This window comes from Argopecten irradians, chromosome 4 (genome assembly GCF_041381155.1).
Source record: "Argopecten irradians isolate NY chromosome 4, Ai_NY, whole genome shotgun sequence".
In the NCBI taxonomy this organism is placed as follows: Eukaryota; Metazoa; Mollusca; class Bivalvia; order Pectinida; family Pectinidae; genus Argopecten; species Argopecten irradians.
Genome location: NC_091137.1, coordinates 44,248,661 through 44,268,395, shown reverse-complemented (window position 1 = coordinate 44,268,395; position 19,735 = coordinate 44,248,661). Strand labels below are relative to the sequence as shown.

Here is a 19,735-nt window from a genome sequence, read left to right as displayed (position 1 = left end):
GGTGCAATAAGAAAAAAAACAACCTAAATCATAAATGTAGAATATTTTGATTTCATAGTAGCATCATCATTACGATAATAGTAGAGGATTAAGTTTTTTAAGAAAAAGGGAGAGTCCATTTAGGACACTCTTATTACAAACTGATATTAAACCTTTCATCTTATTATCATTTGGGTTAATTCGGAAGTAGTTTGGAATATACTTTCTTTGCAAATTTTGGACAACCGCATTATTACAAACAAACAAATAATGAAACTCATTTCCAACATGTTCCAAGCACATATTACAAAGTCTATCTTCTTTAGGAATATTTCGCCATCTGCCTGTTTCAATGGGAAACTTTAAGTTACAGGTACGTATTTTGGTTATTTGCAATCTGTTATTTTCGGACAATATTGTCAAATACTTCTCAAATTTAAATTCAGTTTTAAAAATCAAATAGAATTGTCCTCTCGATGAGTTGTGGGCATCAGAAAACCAGTTTTGGATAAACTGGTCTTGGAGCCTTTGTTTTAAATAGTGTTTGAAAAACATCTTAGGCATGATAATTTTATTATCAAATATATATGAAAAACCAGTTTCATCAAATATACTCTTAATTTTGTTAATCCACTTGAAGGAATGAGTTCCATTTTCTTGTAGACAAAGAGCTAACTTCATTAAAATACTACTTAATTTTTCATCATTACTTAACAATTTATTCCAAAACCGAGCCATTCGAAGTTTGATATTTAATTCCAATGGAAACCGACCAAGTTCTCCATATACCATGAAATTAGGAGTGCTAGATCTCACTCTCAATATCCTTTTACAAAATTTCAAATGCACTTGTTCTAGTTTCTTTAAGTTTTCAAACCCCCAGACAGAAAGGTAAACTTGACATTGGGGGTATTTAGGATAAGTAAACACCATCAAGATAGGCTAAGTCAATAGGAGCTGACCCAATGATGGACCCCCTACCCCCTCGATCTTCTGCCACTCTCCAGGACACGCATACTTATCTCATATACCCATAATAAACCACCAGGGTAGATATATCACATGTATCAGTCAGTATGGGGGGTTCATTAAATAAGGGAGGGTTGCAACACAGTGGTTAAGATGTCTGACATCATGCCGACAAAACGCTGACTTCAGTTGGTAAGACGAATAAATATCTATGCATGCTCCATCAGCTGAGTTACCAATATACCTTTTGTATTTAACATCGCCACATGAATTCATTGATAGATGTTAAGGTTCAGTTTTGTTATTTAGGTATTATTACTATCTTTTAAGACCCCTTAATGTATATCTCCCCCACTCTTCAATTTCAAAAAACTATTTTGAAGCTTAAATAGTGCTAGAAAATATCTGGAAATTTAAAACTGAATTGGTGTTTTTTCAGAAAATCAAGTTCAGGCTTCGATCCCATAAACATCTCGTTAGGCCAGGTGTGACCATATGTTCTATATTGTTGTGTAAACCTCGTTAAGCCAGGTGAGTTGTTGACCTTACCTGTAACACACCTATCTATATATCCACATTGTCTAACGTCTATAATAACAACAATAGCGAGATGAAAGGCAATCCTATCCAATTGTTTACACAGACAATAAACACATTACAATAAGTTTACTTAGATCACACCTGGTGTTATCAGCTGGTCTGATTGAATTATATATGGCTTTATTTCTGTAGGTTATTGAACCCGTATTTACAATGATCTTCTATATTTACAATATCTCTGTAACTTTATATCACACATCTAATTGTACAAAAGTGATACTTACAATAAGGATATATTTGTTAGACATAAGACGCCCCTGCTTCATATAAAATCTGGACAATTAATGTGATCGGATGTGACGGTACATATTAATAGAAAGGTTACAGAATGTGGAACAGCTTGTATGATCAGTGATTATTTATCTATTATGGCCTGGTTGAGAGGGCACTATTGTCTCATAGTATTGTCGAGGGATGGAATAGTACCCGAGCCTAAGGCGAGGCCACTATCCTATCACGAGGCAATACTATGAGGCAATAGTGCCCTATCAACCAGGCCATAATGGGTTTAGTACATCACCCTCACATAAGACCCGTTTTCATGTCATCGTAACAGAAGCACGTCACCTCGCAACGCTATCTCCATTTCCACACCACGTTGTTACATTAAAAGTACAACATATGAATTGTTTCAGAAATCTGTGTTTCTATAAAACAATTCAGCTTCATGAAGATTAAAAGTAGATTAATATAGAACATGAGTGAACTGTCTTCTGTAGAAAAGCAACATTTTCTTCCATCCCCGCACACAACAGCCTGTCTGCCATCTTGACGTCTTGATCAAAGCGCAACGTTATAATGACGTCATGTAATGGTGACGTCACAATACATTCACCTTCAATTTCGCGCCACTTCAATAGTGCCTGCTTGCCCGGGCACTATTGCAAATAGTACGCATGTGTGTAGCCAATCAGAATCCAGCATTTTGTCACATGATGTACTAATTTGCATTTGGGACCGTATAAAAGCCCCTTCCTCTAGAGAATTTTTTTTCTAAAATATATTAAAATATAAATGTTTCAAGAAATTAAGATGCAATATAGTGTTTTCCCAATTGAAAAGGTATACTAGGCCCCTGAATCTATCAAGTAAGAAAATCAGTAATGATACTAGATACTATCCCCACCCCCTCCCTCGATCCATATATTACAGGGATCAATCGACATATAAAGTTCATTTACATTATTTTTCCCGTACAATTTGTGAATTTGTATACATTTATCTGGTCTCGATGACTCGAAAGCGGCTCCATTTTTACCACTAATTTTTGCATAATTACAGAATTTTATCAATTCACTGCGCAAAAGGGATCAACAATTACCAACTAGAATGGATTAAATTATTTAGCCTTACATTTTTCTAACCGACTCTAGTTGCCTTATAAAGTAATATCAAGCCAGGTCATCCATTTACGTTGACCTATTTAGAAGTCCCTCAACCTGTGTATTATTCATGTATGTTATTGGACTGTTGACTTTTCTTCCAGGACAATTTGACATGACCAGTCCCCGTACACACATACATATGTATCTGTCACCTTATAACTGTATCTTAAGCCACAAAAATGTTGATACGCAGTAGCCTTGTTGTGCAGCCATGCAGCTGAGACACGGTCCATTAGATATTCAATAACAAGATTTTGTATCCGATAGGGGTCCTATGATTAAGTAACCTATACTTTAAATATGTAATATACTGGTATCCCTTATAATGATTGAAGGACCCATAAAGGGGTCCAATTGGGCCATATCCTATTGGATGAAGCAACAAGAATAACCTTGACCTAAAGAGGTCATTCCAGGTAGTGTCCATCAGGCCCATTTCGTATGATTCATGTTGATTTTGTTTTTGTGATACGGCTTATCAACCGCCAGGGTCATTTAAGGATGTGTCAGCTTCCGAGACAGAGAGAAAAATCTCAGTACCCAGAGGAAATTAAACCACCGATCAATGGCCAGTACCTGCCAACAGTCCCACATGGGATTTAAAGATGTGAAACCCAGAGGTGGTGAGCTAAAGTCAAATCATATTGTAACAGCTTAGCTACTCTGCCACCACAATTTCTTTTAGAATTAGAAATCATGTGATTGTTTCACAATGAAATCCTGTTTCTATAATTATTGTATATATATCGTCCAAGCTCTGACCATGACCACACAGATATATATACATTGTTCCTCATCAGTACCACCCATCAGCCGGTGGGAAACATACACAATACAGATGCTGAAAATACAAACAACACAACTGGTGCCATATATCATTATAAACAGCTGATGGCAACTATCCACTACATAATTGTAGTTAAACCTAGAAGGGAGATGCTAAACAGTCTCTCTGGCCGTGCTGGAAGTTTGCAAGATTGAGGAACGAAATATTCCACTGCTAAAGCCGTTTAAGTCTTTTTGTAATACTTTTAAAGCCTGCTAAGCTATAATAATTTGTCCGGTTTAGAGGGGGTTCTGTTTTCATGAGTCAATCATTGTAGGTTTTTAAAAGGAAGGTAAATTCACTGCTTTTAAGGCATTTAATTTAAATCTTTTGCTATACCATACTGATTAATATTTGGCAAGATTGTAGAGGATTTGGTTTGCAGAAATTTGGATATCACAGGAATGAAAGTCCATGGCTAAAGCTCAGAGTTTACCACTCGTTTCAATTCCATTCAATTGCTTTTGAAGTCTTAGAGCTGCCATATCTGCAATGCAAAAACTGATATTCCATATTCCCTTAGGATATCTATTTGAGCAGTAGTGCTGGACTGCATCAGGTAATCATGCACATATATGTACATACAAATGTACAATGCATGCTTTGCATTTCAAAAATTGGCTACATGCATACTCTATACGTGCCAACTTCATAGTTTTCACATTGAGTTGCATTGCATTTCACTACAGGATTATCTCCCCTTAGACTAAAGACCTAAACGTAAAATAAATTTGAACTCATGTTCATGGCCTTCGATCAATCTATAACCAACCATGCATTAATCACTGGATATTAATTTTATACAAAGAGTTTAGTTTCTTAATGAATTTATATATGAAATTCCTTCAATATGGGAAATCCACAAGATCCGCTCAAAAGTTAACACACAAAAATAGAGCAGAGTCTCCTGTGCTTCCAATAATGTTAGCCCCCTACAAGACATGAAACACTTATATTAGAGACAAACAAAATACCATAAGACTACATACAAATATCAACAAGATGTTTACAAGCAGTCTAGAGTTGATCTCCTTTGAACTTATACATAAGACGAGAATGCCAGCCAGACAGACAAAGGCACCAGAGGGATGTAAAGATATGGGGTCTGACTGGCATTCATAACTTGTATGTTTTATTCATAAGCTGATCAATGAGATGCTGTTTATCAATAGGTATATAGGTACAGTGTATAAGTAATGTCGACCTCTCTAGTAGACAATGATCCGGAGGACCTTAGACATTATCATGGCAGGGATTTTGAGTAAGCACACATACCTGAATACAAAATAGATAGTTTCTCAAGCAATTAGAATAATTTCAGACAATATTCGAACAGCTAGCCGAGATCATAGACTTGTGGAATAAATAATTCAATTTTATAGTAGACAATGATCCAGAAGACCTTAGATATTTCATCATGGCAGAAATTAAGTAAACATTCAAAGAATACAAATCAAAGTCATAAAATTGTTTCTCAAGCAATTTGAATCATTCTAATATTCGAACAGCTAGCTAATGTCATAGACTATCAAATAAACCATTCATTGTTGCTATAGCTTTAATTGATCTTTAATGATCTTTAATTATCTTTAATTGATCTTTAATGATCTTTCTGCATCCAAAGGTTGTCTTTTTCTTATGTAATTCTATTGGCAATAAGGCCTGGTAGCTGTTGTATTGAGGTAGTGGAGGAAAGCCATAGTACCCTGAGCAAAAACCACAGACCTACTACAGTAATTCCTTAGTATTTTTCTAGAAACTATGTAGGATTTCCTTTGACACCAAAACATATTAGCACCTCCTGAAATCACCAATATTGGTAATTATGATAAATGTAAAACAAATCTTCTGGGACATTTCTGCTTTCCCGTTACATAGTTAGACATGTAAATCTATTACGTACACTATTACTGAGCCTCCTCCAGGATACAACCCAACGTTTCCATTAGCATCTGTCACCTTACCAAAATACTTCAGTATAATTAATCCCACTGTCGCCAATATTATGGTGTCGTTAGCTATTTCTATCTGCCGGTGGATGCCGTCTGCTGCCAGATTATACCCTTGGTGCTGCTACAGTATAAATATAGGCAGGCTTTGATTGGCTCTTGACACACGAGGGGTTTTCAAGAGCAGTCAGGATGTACAGACTCAATATAAATGTGATACATAAATATTGGTAAAAGGTCTGAATAATATTTTCATTTAATTATAATAATATGGGTAAATTCAAAATGAAAATATCCAAATACTTGTCCCATGATAAAAAGCCATCCTTGATGATAAGCTCAGCAAGCTGCCAATTACCGTTCCGCAACACACAAAGCAAGATTTCATAAGCCTAGGCCTATCCCATTGCTTTTAATTAACTTAATCACCCCTGAAAGTTTATAATGAACTGTTCCAGCTTTAGTTTTTGGAGATTCCAAATGAGTGTTCAGGTGTGAATGAGATTAAGGTTGATGTGTTGGCCACTGAGCATATTATAGAATCAATATAGGGTAATTTCGCCTGTTTCTTAGAAAAAAGGAAATTCACAGGAATCGCTAAGATTTACAAAAAAAAACTTAGCTAATTTTACAAAATCATGAAATCAACTTCACTAAATGATTTTGTCTCTGGTTTGTTTTTATTTGTTTGGTTTTAAAGTCTATGTTAACCAAGACAAAAGTACACAAGGGGTTGTGGGTCCCTAGTGTGGGGTTTGGGGCCTTTGGGGGAGGGGAAACCCATGACTGGACAGAGGTCTCATACGTTTTAAATGTTTATTTTTTTCACCCAGAAATTAAGATATTTTACAGCATTGGATGTTCCGTGTTGGAGTAACAAGTTTATAAATAGTCTTAGTCTTTTTAAAATGAAGTTTCCGCCGCTGTGATGGATGTGTTGGGTGAAATTAGAAGATCAGTTTCAGCCAAAGTGATCAATCTCTCACTGGAGGAGGAAGCCGAAGATGCCCTAGAAAAACTCTCACCCATCAATCAGGCACATATAACATATTGCTGATCAGTAAACACTGGGGAGTATCAAAGCAAACATTTGTATACAAAGATCTGTTCATCTTCAATCTTTTCTTAAATAAAGAGAGATCAATGTCCACAAACTATATATTATAAAAGGCATCTGTTTAATGTTTAAACAAGAGATCCCAGAGGGATCTTGTTGCCCACCTAAGAATGGAACGAGGGATCTTTTCCCTGCTTTTCAAACTTTTTCAAGCATATTATATATAAAATTTGAGACCGATCACTTTAGTATTTTCTAAGAAATAGCGGTAACAAACTTCAACGACAAAATCCAAGATGGCGGCCAGTCTGCCATCTTGTCGACCAATCGGTCCCAAAAGGCATTACGCACAACTAGGGCCCAAGGGGAATCTACGTGTGGAACATGATAGTGTTCCCTTCAGTAATTTCTGAGAAATAGCGGTAACTATCAAAATCGAAGATAGCAGCCGGTCGGCCATTTTGTTGACCAATCAAATACAAAATGCAATATGCATAACTAAGGGCACTAAGGGAACCTTCATATGATATTTGAAAAAGATCCATTCAGTTACTTTTGAGAAATAGCGATAACAAACTTTAACAATCAAAATCCAAGATGGCTGCCTGGCAGTCATCTTTTTGACTGATCGATCCTTAAATGCAAAATGCATATCTAGGGCCCTAAGGAAAACTACATATGAAATTTGAAAAAAGATCCCTTTGGTACTTTCTGAGAAATAGCGGTAACAAGAATTTATGAACGAATGGACGGACTGAAGGACAGACGGAAGGACTGACGGAAGGACGGACGGACAGACGGAAGGACAGGCGGACGACGGACCGTGAATAAAAAGCGATTTGATTAGCCAACCATATGATGATGGTGCGCTAAAAACAAATATAAGGTTCAGATAAACAAAGATATCAAACTCCAACTATCTATTTCTGTTATATATGTAGAAGTTGTGGCAACAGGGTTATTTATATATGTACAGGTAGGACACTCTGACCTGTCCAGGTAGGACATGCTCACCTGTCCAGGTAGGACATGCTCACCTGTCCAGTTAGGACATGCTCACCTGTCCAGGTAGGACATGCTCATCTGTCCAGGTAGGACACTCTGACCTGTCCAGGTAGGACATGCTCACCTGTCCTGGTAGGACATGCTCACCTGTCGAGGTAGGACATGCTCACATGTCCAAGTAGGACACATTCACCTGTTCAAGTAGGACACACTCACCTGTCCAAATGACACACTCACCTGTCTAGATAGGATTCACTCACCTGTCCAGATAGGACCCACTCACCCGTCTATTTAGGACTCACCATTCCAGGTAGGACAGACTCACCTGTCCAAGTAGAACACACTCACCTGTCATAGTAGAACACACTCACCTGTCCAAGTAAGACACACTTACCTGTCTAGGTAGGACAAACTCGCCTGTCCAGTAAGGACACACTTACCTGTCTATGTAGGACCAACCAAACATCAAGAACAGTAGTTGAATCACCTCCCTAACAATCAATACCAGGTACAACTGTTACATCTAAACAAGACTTCACTGATCAATTTTTCATGACTGTATCAAAAGGACTAGTCCAACTACACTGTGAGTAAGTCATGTAAATAGAGCGTGATGACCTCATCTAAACTATGACTGACCACTGGTCTCAATGGACCATACACTGACCATCATCACAGCTGACCAACATAATGAATATGCATTAAATAGCAGAAAATGCAATATGTGTATATACGGGTTGTCTGAGTCTCTATAAGGTATTTTTCAAGGGTTTTCAATGAGTTTTTCTGTATTTGTTTATCAACAACATCACATGAATACACATATAATGAAGTGATAAAAGTACTGTTAGTGTATATATATACCAACAGCTATAGTATACATGTAGTACTTATATGATTATAATTACACACAATTATTCAATCCCTTACACGAAATGTTCAAAATGATACTGAAACTGAAACCTTGTAGATGGCTCCTATTATACTCTAAAAGCAACAAGATGAAGAGGTCTTGTGTTTTGTATACAGATGAAACAAGCTAGGTCATCATAAAACTACCCAAGATGGAACACTTACCTTGATAATAATCTAAATTAGCTGTGTGGATATACACCCAATATAGTCCATTATACAGAGAATAGTGTGTCGGTAGATGTGTCTTATGTGTCACTTAATGTCCCCGCACACACCCTCCTCCAGTCACACCCACATCCATGTGTAATTGTGCACTTCCTGTGGGATACACACAACTGTACTATATGTGCCTCTGACAATAGTGGCCTACTTCTATACTTAGCTCAAGGGCCACTGAAGCAGCAGCAGCAGGGATGCAGATTATCACTCTAGGGGCACTGCTACGCCATAGTAAACATTGAATAGATAACTGTAAACAATCATCACTCCAGGGGCACTGCTACGCCATAGTAAACATTGAATAGATAACAGTAAACAATCATCACTCCAGGGGCACCCATACGCCATAGTTAATCCATAGTTAATATTGAATAGATAACCGTAAACAATCATCACTCCAGGGGCACCCATACGCCATAGTTAATATTGAATAGACATTTGGAGATGGCTAGACTGACCACTAGTCTCTAGAATATTTAAAAAAATCATTAAAATTTGGCTTGATTATTTTTGTCTCTACTACATGCCTGATTCTGGTTTTAAACTAGGGGGAGATAATCTAGTTAAGAACTCTACTGAGAAAGTCTTATCAGCAACTTAGGGTCTGGTGGCCAGTCTAGGAGCTTACTAATATAAGCTTTGCCTGATGCCATATCCATTTGCATTTTATTTGCAATAAAATTTGTTGAAATTGAATAAATAACAGTAACATGCAATCTTCATTCTACAGGCACTGGTACCTAATGTTGTCCATTTGCGATATATAAATATATTTTATTTGCTTGCATAATGATTTTTATTCTGCTACATGTAAATATATGTTGTTGTTATTATAACATACATCTTAATTTACAAATTACAGTTTTTTGATAGATTTCTTCAATCTGCTCATGTACACTTGATGAGCTCTGTGAATAATGCAGGCTAATTGCAAATTTTTAAATAGAGAGATTGAAAGAACCGTTTAAACCTGTATAAGGACTAGATTTATAGTCAAGTAAGTGATAATCTCATCAATACTTTGTATGAGCATGAGGTCCTAGCCAGTGTTCATGTGAGAAACAATAGTTTGTATGAGGTCCTATCTGATGGTAAAGTGAGAAACAATAGTTTGTATGAGGTCCTATCTGATGCTAATGTGAGAAACAATAGTTTGTATGAGGTCCTATCTGATGGTAATGTGAGAAACAATAGTTTGTATGAGGTCCTATCTGATGGTAATGTGAGAAACAATAGTTTGTATGAGGTCCTATCTGATGGTAATGTGAGAAACAATAGTTTGTATGAGGTCCTATCTGATGGTAATGTGAGAAACAATAGTTTGTATGAGATCCTATCTGATGGTAATGTGAGAAACTATAGTTTGTATGAGTCCTATCTGATGGTAATGTGAGAAACAATAGTTTGTAAAGGTCCTATCTGATGGTAATGTGAGAAACAATAGTTTGTATGAGGTCCTATCTGATGGTAATGTGAGAAACAATAGTTTGTATGAGTCCTATCTGATGTATGTGAGAAACAATAGTTTGTATGAGTCCTATCTGATGGTAATGTGAGAAACAATAGTTTGTATGAGGTCCTATCTGATGGTAATGTGAGAAACAATAGTTTGTATGAGGTCCTATAGATGTGTAATGTGAAACAATAGTTTGTATGAACCTATATGTATGTAGAAACAATAGTTTGTATGAGTCCTATCTGATGGTAATGTGAGAAACAATAGTTTGTATGAGGTCCTATCTGATGGTAATGTGAGAAACAATAGTTTGTATGAGGTCCTATCTGATGGTAATGTGAGAAACAATAGTTTGTATGAGGTCCTATCTGATGGTAATGTGAGAAACAATAGTTTGTATGAGGTCCTATCTGATGGTAATGTGAGAAACAATAGTTTGTATGAGGTCCTATCTGATGGTAATGTGAGAAACAATAGTTTGTATGAGGTCCTATCTGATGGTAATGTGAGAAACAATAGTTTGTATGAGGTCCTATATCCGGCTGTAATGTGAGAAACAATAGTTTGTATGAGGTCCTATCTGATGGTAATGTGAGAAACAATAGTTTGTATGAGGTCCTATCTGATGGTAATGTGAGAAACAATAGTTTGTATGAGGTCCTATCAGATGGTAAAGTGAGAAACAATAGTTTGTATGAGGTCCTATCTGATGCTAATGTGAGAAACAATAGTTTGTATGAGGTCCTATCTGATGCTAATGTGAGAAACAATAGTTTGTATGAGGTCCTATCTGATGCTAATGTGAGAAACAATAGTTTGTATGAGGTCCTATCTGATGCTAATGTGAGAAACAATAGTTTGTATGAGGTCCTATCTGATGGTAATGTGAGAAACAATAGTTTGTATGAGGTCCTATCTGATGGTAATGTGAGAAACAATAGTTTGTATGAAGTCCTATCTGATGGTAATGTGAGAAACAATAGTTTGTATGAGGTCCTATCTGATGGTAATGTGAGAAACAATAGTTTGTATGAGGTCCTATCTGATGGTAATGTGAGAAACAATAGTTTGTATGAGGTCCTATCTGATGGTAATGTGAGAAACAATAGTTTGTATGAAGTCCTATCTGATGGTAATGTGAGAAACAATAGTTTGTATGAGGTCCTATCTGATGGTAATGTGAGAAACAATAGTTTGTATGAGGTCCTATCTGATGGTAATGTGAGAAACAATAGTTTGTATGAGGTCCTATCTGATGGTAATGTGAGAAACAATAGTTTGTATGAGGTCCTATCTGATGGTAATGTGAGAAACAATAGTTTGTATGAAGTCCTATCTGATGGTAATGTGAGAAACAATAGTTTGTATGAGGTCCTATCTGATGGTAATGTGAGAAACAATAGTTTGTATGAGGTCCTATCTGATGGTAATGTGAGAAACAATAGTTTGTATGAGGTCCTATCTGATGGTAATGTGAGAAACAATAGTTTGTATGAGGTCCTATCTGATGGTAATGTGAGAAACAATAGTTTGTATGAGGTCCTATCTGATGGTAATGTGAGAAACAATAGTTTGTATGAGGTCCTATCTGATGGTAATGTGAGAAACAATAGTTTGTATGAGGTCCTATCTGATGGTAATGTGAGAAACAATAGTTTGTATGAGGTCCTATCTGATGGTAATGTGAGAAACAATAGTTTGTATGAGGTCCTATCTGATGGTAATGTGAGAAACAATAGTTTGTATGAGGTCCTATCTGATGGTAATGTGAGAAACAATAGTTTGTATGAAGGTCCTATCTGATGGTAATGTGAGAAACAATAGTTTGTATGAGGTCCTATCTGATGGTAATGTGAGACAAACAATAAAACAATAGTTTGTATGAGGTCCTATCTGATGGTAATGTGAGAAACAATAGTTTGTATGAGGTCCTATCTGATGGTAATGTGAGAAACAATAGTTTGTATGAGGTCCTATCTGATGGTAATGTGAGAAACAATAGTTTGTATGAGATCCTATCTGATGGTAATGTGAGAAACAATAGTTTGTATGAGATCCTATCTGATGGTAATGTGAGAAACAATAGTCTGTATGAGGTCCTATCCAGTGTTTATGTGAGAAACAATAGTCTGTATGAGATCCTATCTGATGGTAATGTGAGAAACAATAGTTTGTATGAGGTCCTATCTGATGGTAATGTGAGAAACAATAGTTTGTATGAGGTCCTATCTGATGGTAATGTGAGAAACAATAGTTTGTATGAGGTCCTATCTGATGGTAATGTGAGAAACAATAGTTTGTATGAGGTCCTATCTGATGGTAATGTGAGAAACAATAGTTTGTATGAGGTCCTATCTGATGGTAATGTGAGAAACAATAGTTTGTATGAGGTCCTATCTGATGTAATGTGTGAGAAACAATAGTTTGTATGAGGTCCTATCTGATGGTAATGTGAGAAACAATAGTTTGTATGAGGTCCTATCTGATGGTAATGTGAGAAACAATAGTTTGTATGAGGTCCTATCTGATGTAATGTGAGAAACAATAGTTTGTATGAGGTCCTATCTGATGGTAATGTGAGAAACAATAGTTTGTATGAGGTCCTATCTGATGGTAATGTGAGAAACAATAGTTTGTATGAGGTCCTATCTGATGGTAATGTGAGAAACAATAGTTTGTATGAGGTCCTATCTGATGGTAATGTGAGAAACAATAGTTTGTATGAAGTCCTATCTGATGGTGATGTGAGAAACAATAGTTTGTATGAAGTCCTATCTGATGGTAATGTGAGAAACAATAGTTTGTATGAGGTCCTATCTGATGGTAATGTGAGAAACAATAGTTTGTATGAGGTCCTATCTGATGGTAATGTGAGAAACAATAGTTTGTATGAAGGTCCTATCTGATGGTAATGTGAGAAACAATAGTTTGTATGAGGTCCTATCTGATGGTAATGTGAGAAACAATAGTTTGTATGAGGTCCTATCTGATGGTAATGTGAGAAACAATAGTTTGTATGAGGTCCTATCTGATGGTAATGTGAGAAACAATAGTTTGTATGAGGTCCTATCTGATGGTAATGTGAGAAACAATAGTTTGTATGAGGTCCTATCTGATGGTAATGTGAGAAACAATAGTTTGTATGAGGTCCTATCTGATGCTAATGTGAGAAACAATAGTTTGAGTGAGGTCCTACATGTATGGGGTCCTACCCTGTGATAGTCTGAGTGGTAAGGGTATATCATTTTTAATATTGGTAATTATCTATAATATGTGGTCCCACCCTGTGATGGCCTGGGCAGTTGGAGGTTAGCCTTTGTTTATATTGGTCATTACACACTATCAGCAGCTGTATTCCCTACACTGACCAGTCTGGCCTCCTCCACTGACCAGACTAACTGACCATTGATCAGACAATGTAAACATTAACTATCACAGATAGAGTCTGCTTCCGATTTTTTTCATTTTCAACCTGGCACATGTATAAAGCGCCTTTCAGATCAAAGACAAGACATTTATTGTTATGTGTGTGACTGCATGTGTACTTGTGTATTTTTCTCTATTTACTTGACTAACAATATGTGGAATATGATCAAAATACATATAAAACACATACCATACCTGACAGGTGGTATAAAATAGAATACAGTCAAACCTGTCATAGCGACTACCTCTGTATAACGACCACCTGCTCAAAATTACTACTTTTCTAGGATCCTAAATGACCAATTTCATTGCAATGTAACCTGTGTATAAAGACCACCTGGCTATACAGACAAATTTTCACTGTCCCTTGGATGGTCTTTATAGACAGGTTTGACTGTACATATAAGATATATGGAAAAATACAGGACCAGACCCACGGCTTAAACCTCTGAAAACTAGCCTAACATACTGCACTTCCATATTGAACTAGCTCAGGTCACCTTTCAATCACCAGATGTAGTACTCTCACATACATGTATATGTGAGACTTGTCAGGAGCTGGTAACTCAATCAAGAAGAGAATTTTTAAAAACATTAGGTAGAGTGCATAACATGTATATATGCACACACGCTTGCTGAAACTGAAGCAATTAGCAACGGAACAATTAGCACCTTCGATAATTTGCTCAGCATTTTGACTAACAAAGAATCACCTTCCTAATTTCATTTCCTACCATCTTTTCACAACTATGAGAATGCATTAGGAATGGAAGGTGTTGATTGACTCTGATGAAGAGTCATTGTTTAGGAGGTATTCTATTAGCCCCAAAACCCAGGAATATGTCTGTTTCAATTAGCCATGTACTCCTTATATATCCTTCTGTCAACCAATCAACAAAACAGAAAAGGGTAAATGGATAAAAGAGGCAGCAAAGAAAAATAAACAATGAATGAATGAATGAAAGTTGACGTCCAATGACAGTAATAAGATTGGGTTTGTCTGTAAAGTCGTTGATTGCTATCAGTCAACCAAGAAAATAATACATACAGACAAATGCAAATTCATTTTCATCACGCTGATATTGACCTCTAAAATGTCTTTCAAAATGAAATCTTGATTTCCCTGGTATGGCCACAAATACTGGAACTTTCTCTTTAGCTTTAACCTTGACTAGCCTACCTGCAAATTTGGCCTTGACCTTGCCTGACCTGACCTTAAACATTTAAAACCAAAAAATCTGACCTTGACCGCCACTAGCCTGACCATGCACAAATGATTCAACCTAAACTTTACCTATAACCTTCCTTTGCCTGACCACAAATACTGAAACCTCAAGTTTGACCTTTAACCTTTCCTTAACTTTGACCTTTAACCTTCCTTGCCTAACCATAAACCCTATACCTTAACTTTTGACATTGTGTTCTCTGTGTTGACCACAATAAAGATGAGGGGGAAGGGGATGTGACATCAAAGTACTCAATGACCAGTGTAGGAAGTGTTAAAATCCTGATTGTACAATCTTTCTGTATTTAATGTTTTACACCAACAGTAAATGTTCCTGGTGGAATAACAAATGTAATTACTATTTTACAGTTCTCTTTCCAGATCAATGTTGACATGGGAGATGCCAATGATCAAAGTCATTCCTTATCAGTGGTAACTCCTATTAGCACCAAACACGATTTATAGCGGTTTCATAATCCACAATCCTCCAGTGGGGAATTTTCCGAGGAGACACCTTGATGCTCCCGAGGATATCGATCCTATGACGTACATGCTCAATGAGATAGCGTGCTCTTCCATAATCTCGTTGTACTTTCGGTATAGATTTTTAGTGGAGATGTTTCAGACTTACCCATTGGCTGTTGTAAGGCACAACTTGTTTGATGAGGAAAGCAGAGACCTAAAATCCGGTACATCAGATATTAAAGGGGAGATTACTGGGTGATAAGAGTTTAGTACAAGTTCTTAACCAAATTAATTGATGTAAACAACGTACTGAATTTGAACTGTTCTATAACCAGACTGTCGTAAAAAATTAAAATCATATTTTAATATTCGATGAAAGAGATCCTTTAGCAGCCTGCCTTAAGATTCAAATAGATACAAAAAAAGCAGCACTGGAATATAAGTTGCTGGGTTTTCTTTCATAATTTATCATTGTACACACATATATAGACGTAGTTTAATATCAATTTCAGAAGGAATTCAACAAATTTCTCAATTAATGTTTTGTAAACAGCAGACTCAGCTAAAAATTAGCTTTGTAATACAGAAGCTTAGTGTATTTCTAGTAAATATCTGAGTTTCTTGGGAAGTAGAGAAATACACCAGTCTGTGCTGTTGTGTTTTGTCAGGAGAAAACCAATTTAGCTTACTCCTCTTGATTGCATTCAAAGAGCCATATACATAGCATTGATGAGGTAACCACCAGTTGCTTCATGGATCACCGACCTCCAAACGACCCCAAGTGTCTACCCCGAGTGCTGAAGGGGCAAAACGAAAGACATACTTGTAACAATTGTGACAATTTAACAAAGAATCCTTCCCTAAAGTGTACCATCACAGACAACAAAGCCTACCTGATTCGTTGGGTTGACAATATATTCCCCAGGACTGAAGAACTAATATATCAATTCTCTGATTATTACCACTTTCCCACCGATTATATTTCAAATTTGGTCGAACCAGAATCGACGAACATCCTTGAAGTATCCCACATAATTTCCTGAATGTCCACATGCAACAATCAGTCCGATGGATAAGAAAAAAGAATGCCAGTTACAACTCAGTGATATGAATCGTATTCTGTTGACACAGCAACAACTAGCTGAGGTGGCGGATGTCGAAAGGTTTCATTGAAATGATACATAATGCAAATGTATGAGTGTGAGTGAGCAGTTTTTGATATTGCCCTTGGGAATACACAACACCAGCAACAGAACTCAACCTCCACATATTTGTAACAGATCACATGCATATCGGCATGATCAATAATCTACACCGGAAAAACAATCCAAGGTTTTATTACATAACACAAGGTTATATAAAGTAAAACACAAGGCCAGCAGGTCAGAGAGTACACATACAGATATACAACAGAATACATATTAGTCTTCTCAGACTGTTTTATGTCCAATTGATTGCTATGGACAGTTATGTCTGGTTTAGTTGGCTGAGGAAAGCTGGAATTATTATTGTAAGAAAACCAATAATTTTCAGCTGCCCTGATACCACTAGCTCTCAATCTCTGAATTGTAAGTGTGAGATTGAAACCTATGTAGAGCAGCTGCTATGTACTGCTTGTAGGTTGGTGGTTTTCCTCCAGGTACTCAGGAGTTCCCCTTAACCTCACACATCCTTAAACTACTGTTGCTGTTAACAAGATGTAAACAAAATGAACCCAAAACGCCAATAATTACTTAATCCCTAATAACAAGGTAACGTACATGGAATCTCAGAAAGGTTTATGTACAGAATGTCATGGCAAAATATATTAATGAATTTGGCTTACAGCTTTATTTCAAAGCTTAACGATTTGTGCAAACACATTTACCTCCGAATACATTAACCAAAAGTGTATTTGCCACTCTTATAAATGGAAAACTTCATTAATTCTTTGACCTTTGACCTTAAAAGTTCGCAAATTCTTTAACCTTTGACATTAACATCTGCATTTATTAGGTAATTTATAATGCAAGAATGCACCTTTCACAATTGTCACTAAATCTTTACTTGACCTAGACAACACATTTTACTTTATGTAAACTTAATTGCAGTTATTTAACCTTTGACTTGAAAACATGGTCAAAGGCACCTTCTGGTTATAAAGATTGACCCAATTTTAACTGAGAAGGATTAACCCATGAATTGATGGCAGTACCAACTCTGAATGTTTGAGCACAGCACATTAACTTTATGACGTACATCAATCTTGCAATGTTCAATATTTTCATCACTATATTTGCAATACAACTCTGAGGGAATAGTCTGCATAGTCTGGACAAGAAATTATTAGAAGAACAGGAAGAAGTTGCAGACAAAAGAACCAATATGAATATAATTTGTCCTCCTTCATTCAAAAGAGAGATATATTTTATACATAAATTGCCATGTAATTATAGTTGAGGCCTGCATTTATAATCCAGTATCTAGTGACAGTACCACTAGATAATGGTATTGATCCTACTTAGAAAGTGAACCTCTATATAATTTTACATGATAACAAAATGTCCCCCTGTTTAGCTTGTCCAGTTGTCTTCCGTTTTATTCAGTGATCATATTGCTTTTACTGAGGTGTGTAGACGGCTAGTCCTGTTTCATTTGATTATCACACATTGCTATTGCTAACACACACAAAAGGCTACAATTTGCTACATCATTTTAATATCCTGCCATATCATATATACCAATGGCTTCCCTATAACATTTAATATCAAGTCAAGCAAATATTGCTATAAAATCATATAGGTTAGCATTTTAACTGCCAAATAATGGGAGTTATCTCCCTTTGCACATATGCCCTGCAGGCTTCACATTATCAAGTAAACAACTTCTGTTTCGGTGAGAAAAGCAGTTTACGATCAAAACACTGGCATGTTATAGATCAGTATCCCTGGCCTTCAAAATGCAGATGGAGGATGAAAGTCTGGACCGCCAGGCAAATGTACCAAGAAGCTGATGGTATTGGTACATTAACCTTGCATATCAGATGAAAATCTTTTTCTCAACAACAGGCGTCACACAGGTTCCATAAGGCAGAGTCAACTCATTCACCCCTGATATTTCATAATGAACTGTTCCACCTTAAGTTTTGGGAGATTCCAAATGAGTCTTCAGGGGTGAATGAGTTAATTAAATTACACTGTACTGGTATGGTTATTATACATCGTTATTATTATTGATTAATAAGTCTGTAATTTCATCGTTACTGTGAGACTGTCTGACAATAAATTAATACTTTAAAGCTAACCCTGAAACAAAAGTTTACATTCTAACAAAATATGATCCCTACTTAACCACATGAAACTCTTAAAACAGTGAAGTCTTTAAAAATTCATTATCATAAAATTCATCTCATGTAGTGTTGGTCTGGAGAATTTCAATATTATATATTATATACCAAAACATTGTTAACTCTAAGTTGTTACAGCTAGAGCAATATGCATGAAGTAAAACTTCCAAAATTCAAGTATTTGAGTTTTAAAACTATATGTTTATAATGAAAAGTTTGGTCAGGGCCAACCATGCCTCTAAATCTTGAGTTTGGTCAGGGCCAAGCAACACAATTTGAGGAAGACAACCTCAAGTTAAAGAGGTTCAACTTCATCAACGTTTGATTAAGTTTATTTGCAGACCTACCTCACGGAGTAAAAGGAGTCGGACAGTCTCCGAACAAAGCGGTCATGTTTCACGGCCAGGCGGTTCACACTCTCTGTGAAGGATCCATGTCTCTTCACAGCGTTCTGGTCAGAAAAATAAAGAAATATAACATTATACTGTGTTACAATTAGATTGGCACATTATAAGTAAACAGGGATTTTAATTACCATATTCAACCCAATAATATACTAGTTCCTGGTAAGTGTCCTCTTAAAATTGTGGGGCGCTGACAGCGATCAAATTATGACCTTTCACAAAATTATTGTACAAAGTTAAAGCAAATTAGCAAAATAAATGCAATCTAATCAAGATTTAACTCATGTTTATTAAAGTTCATGCCTCAAAAGAATAAAGGATGCTTAAAGGAACAAGGGCACTTATTGGGTCAAACATGACATTTGTAGAATTTTACTGGCACTTTACAGATGAATATACATGGACCTTAATTAAGTACATATACATGTACAGTGTAGTTGTTAAATTTCACGGCTGTAAAATTTCGCGATTTACTGATTTGAAGTTATTCGTGGGTATTTATTTTTGCAAAGTGTCTTTCTACCTTTTGA

The 19,735-nt window shown here is 36.3% G+C and overlaps 1 protein-coding gene across 6 annotated transcripts in view; it reads right to left on the bottom strand.

The window, feature by feature from the left end:
- The window catches only part of LOC138321801 (ras-specific guanine nucleotide-releasing factor RalGPS1-like), an 88,582-nt gene that overhangs the window by 35,670 nt on the left and 33,177 nt on the right, over positions 1-19,735 (bottom strand). For 5 of the 6 annotated variants that reach the window (XM_069265768.1, XM_069265770.1, XM_069265769.1 and 2 more), the window contains exon 2: positions 19,149-19,252. In XM_069265768.1, the coding sequence (XP_069121869.1) occupies positions 19,149-19,252 (104 nt within the window). Of the gene's footprint in view, positions 1-8,847; positions 9,018-19,148; positions 19,253-19,735 lie in introns of those variants that run through there. The other variant, XM_069265774.1, reaches the window with a different exon arrangement.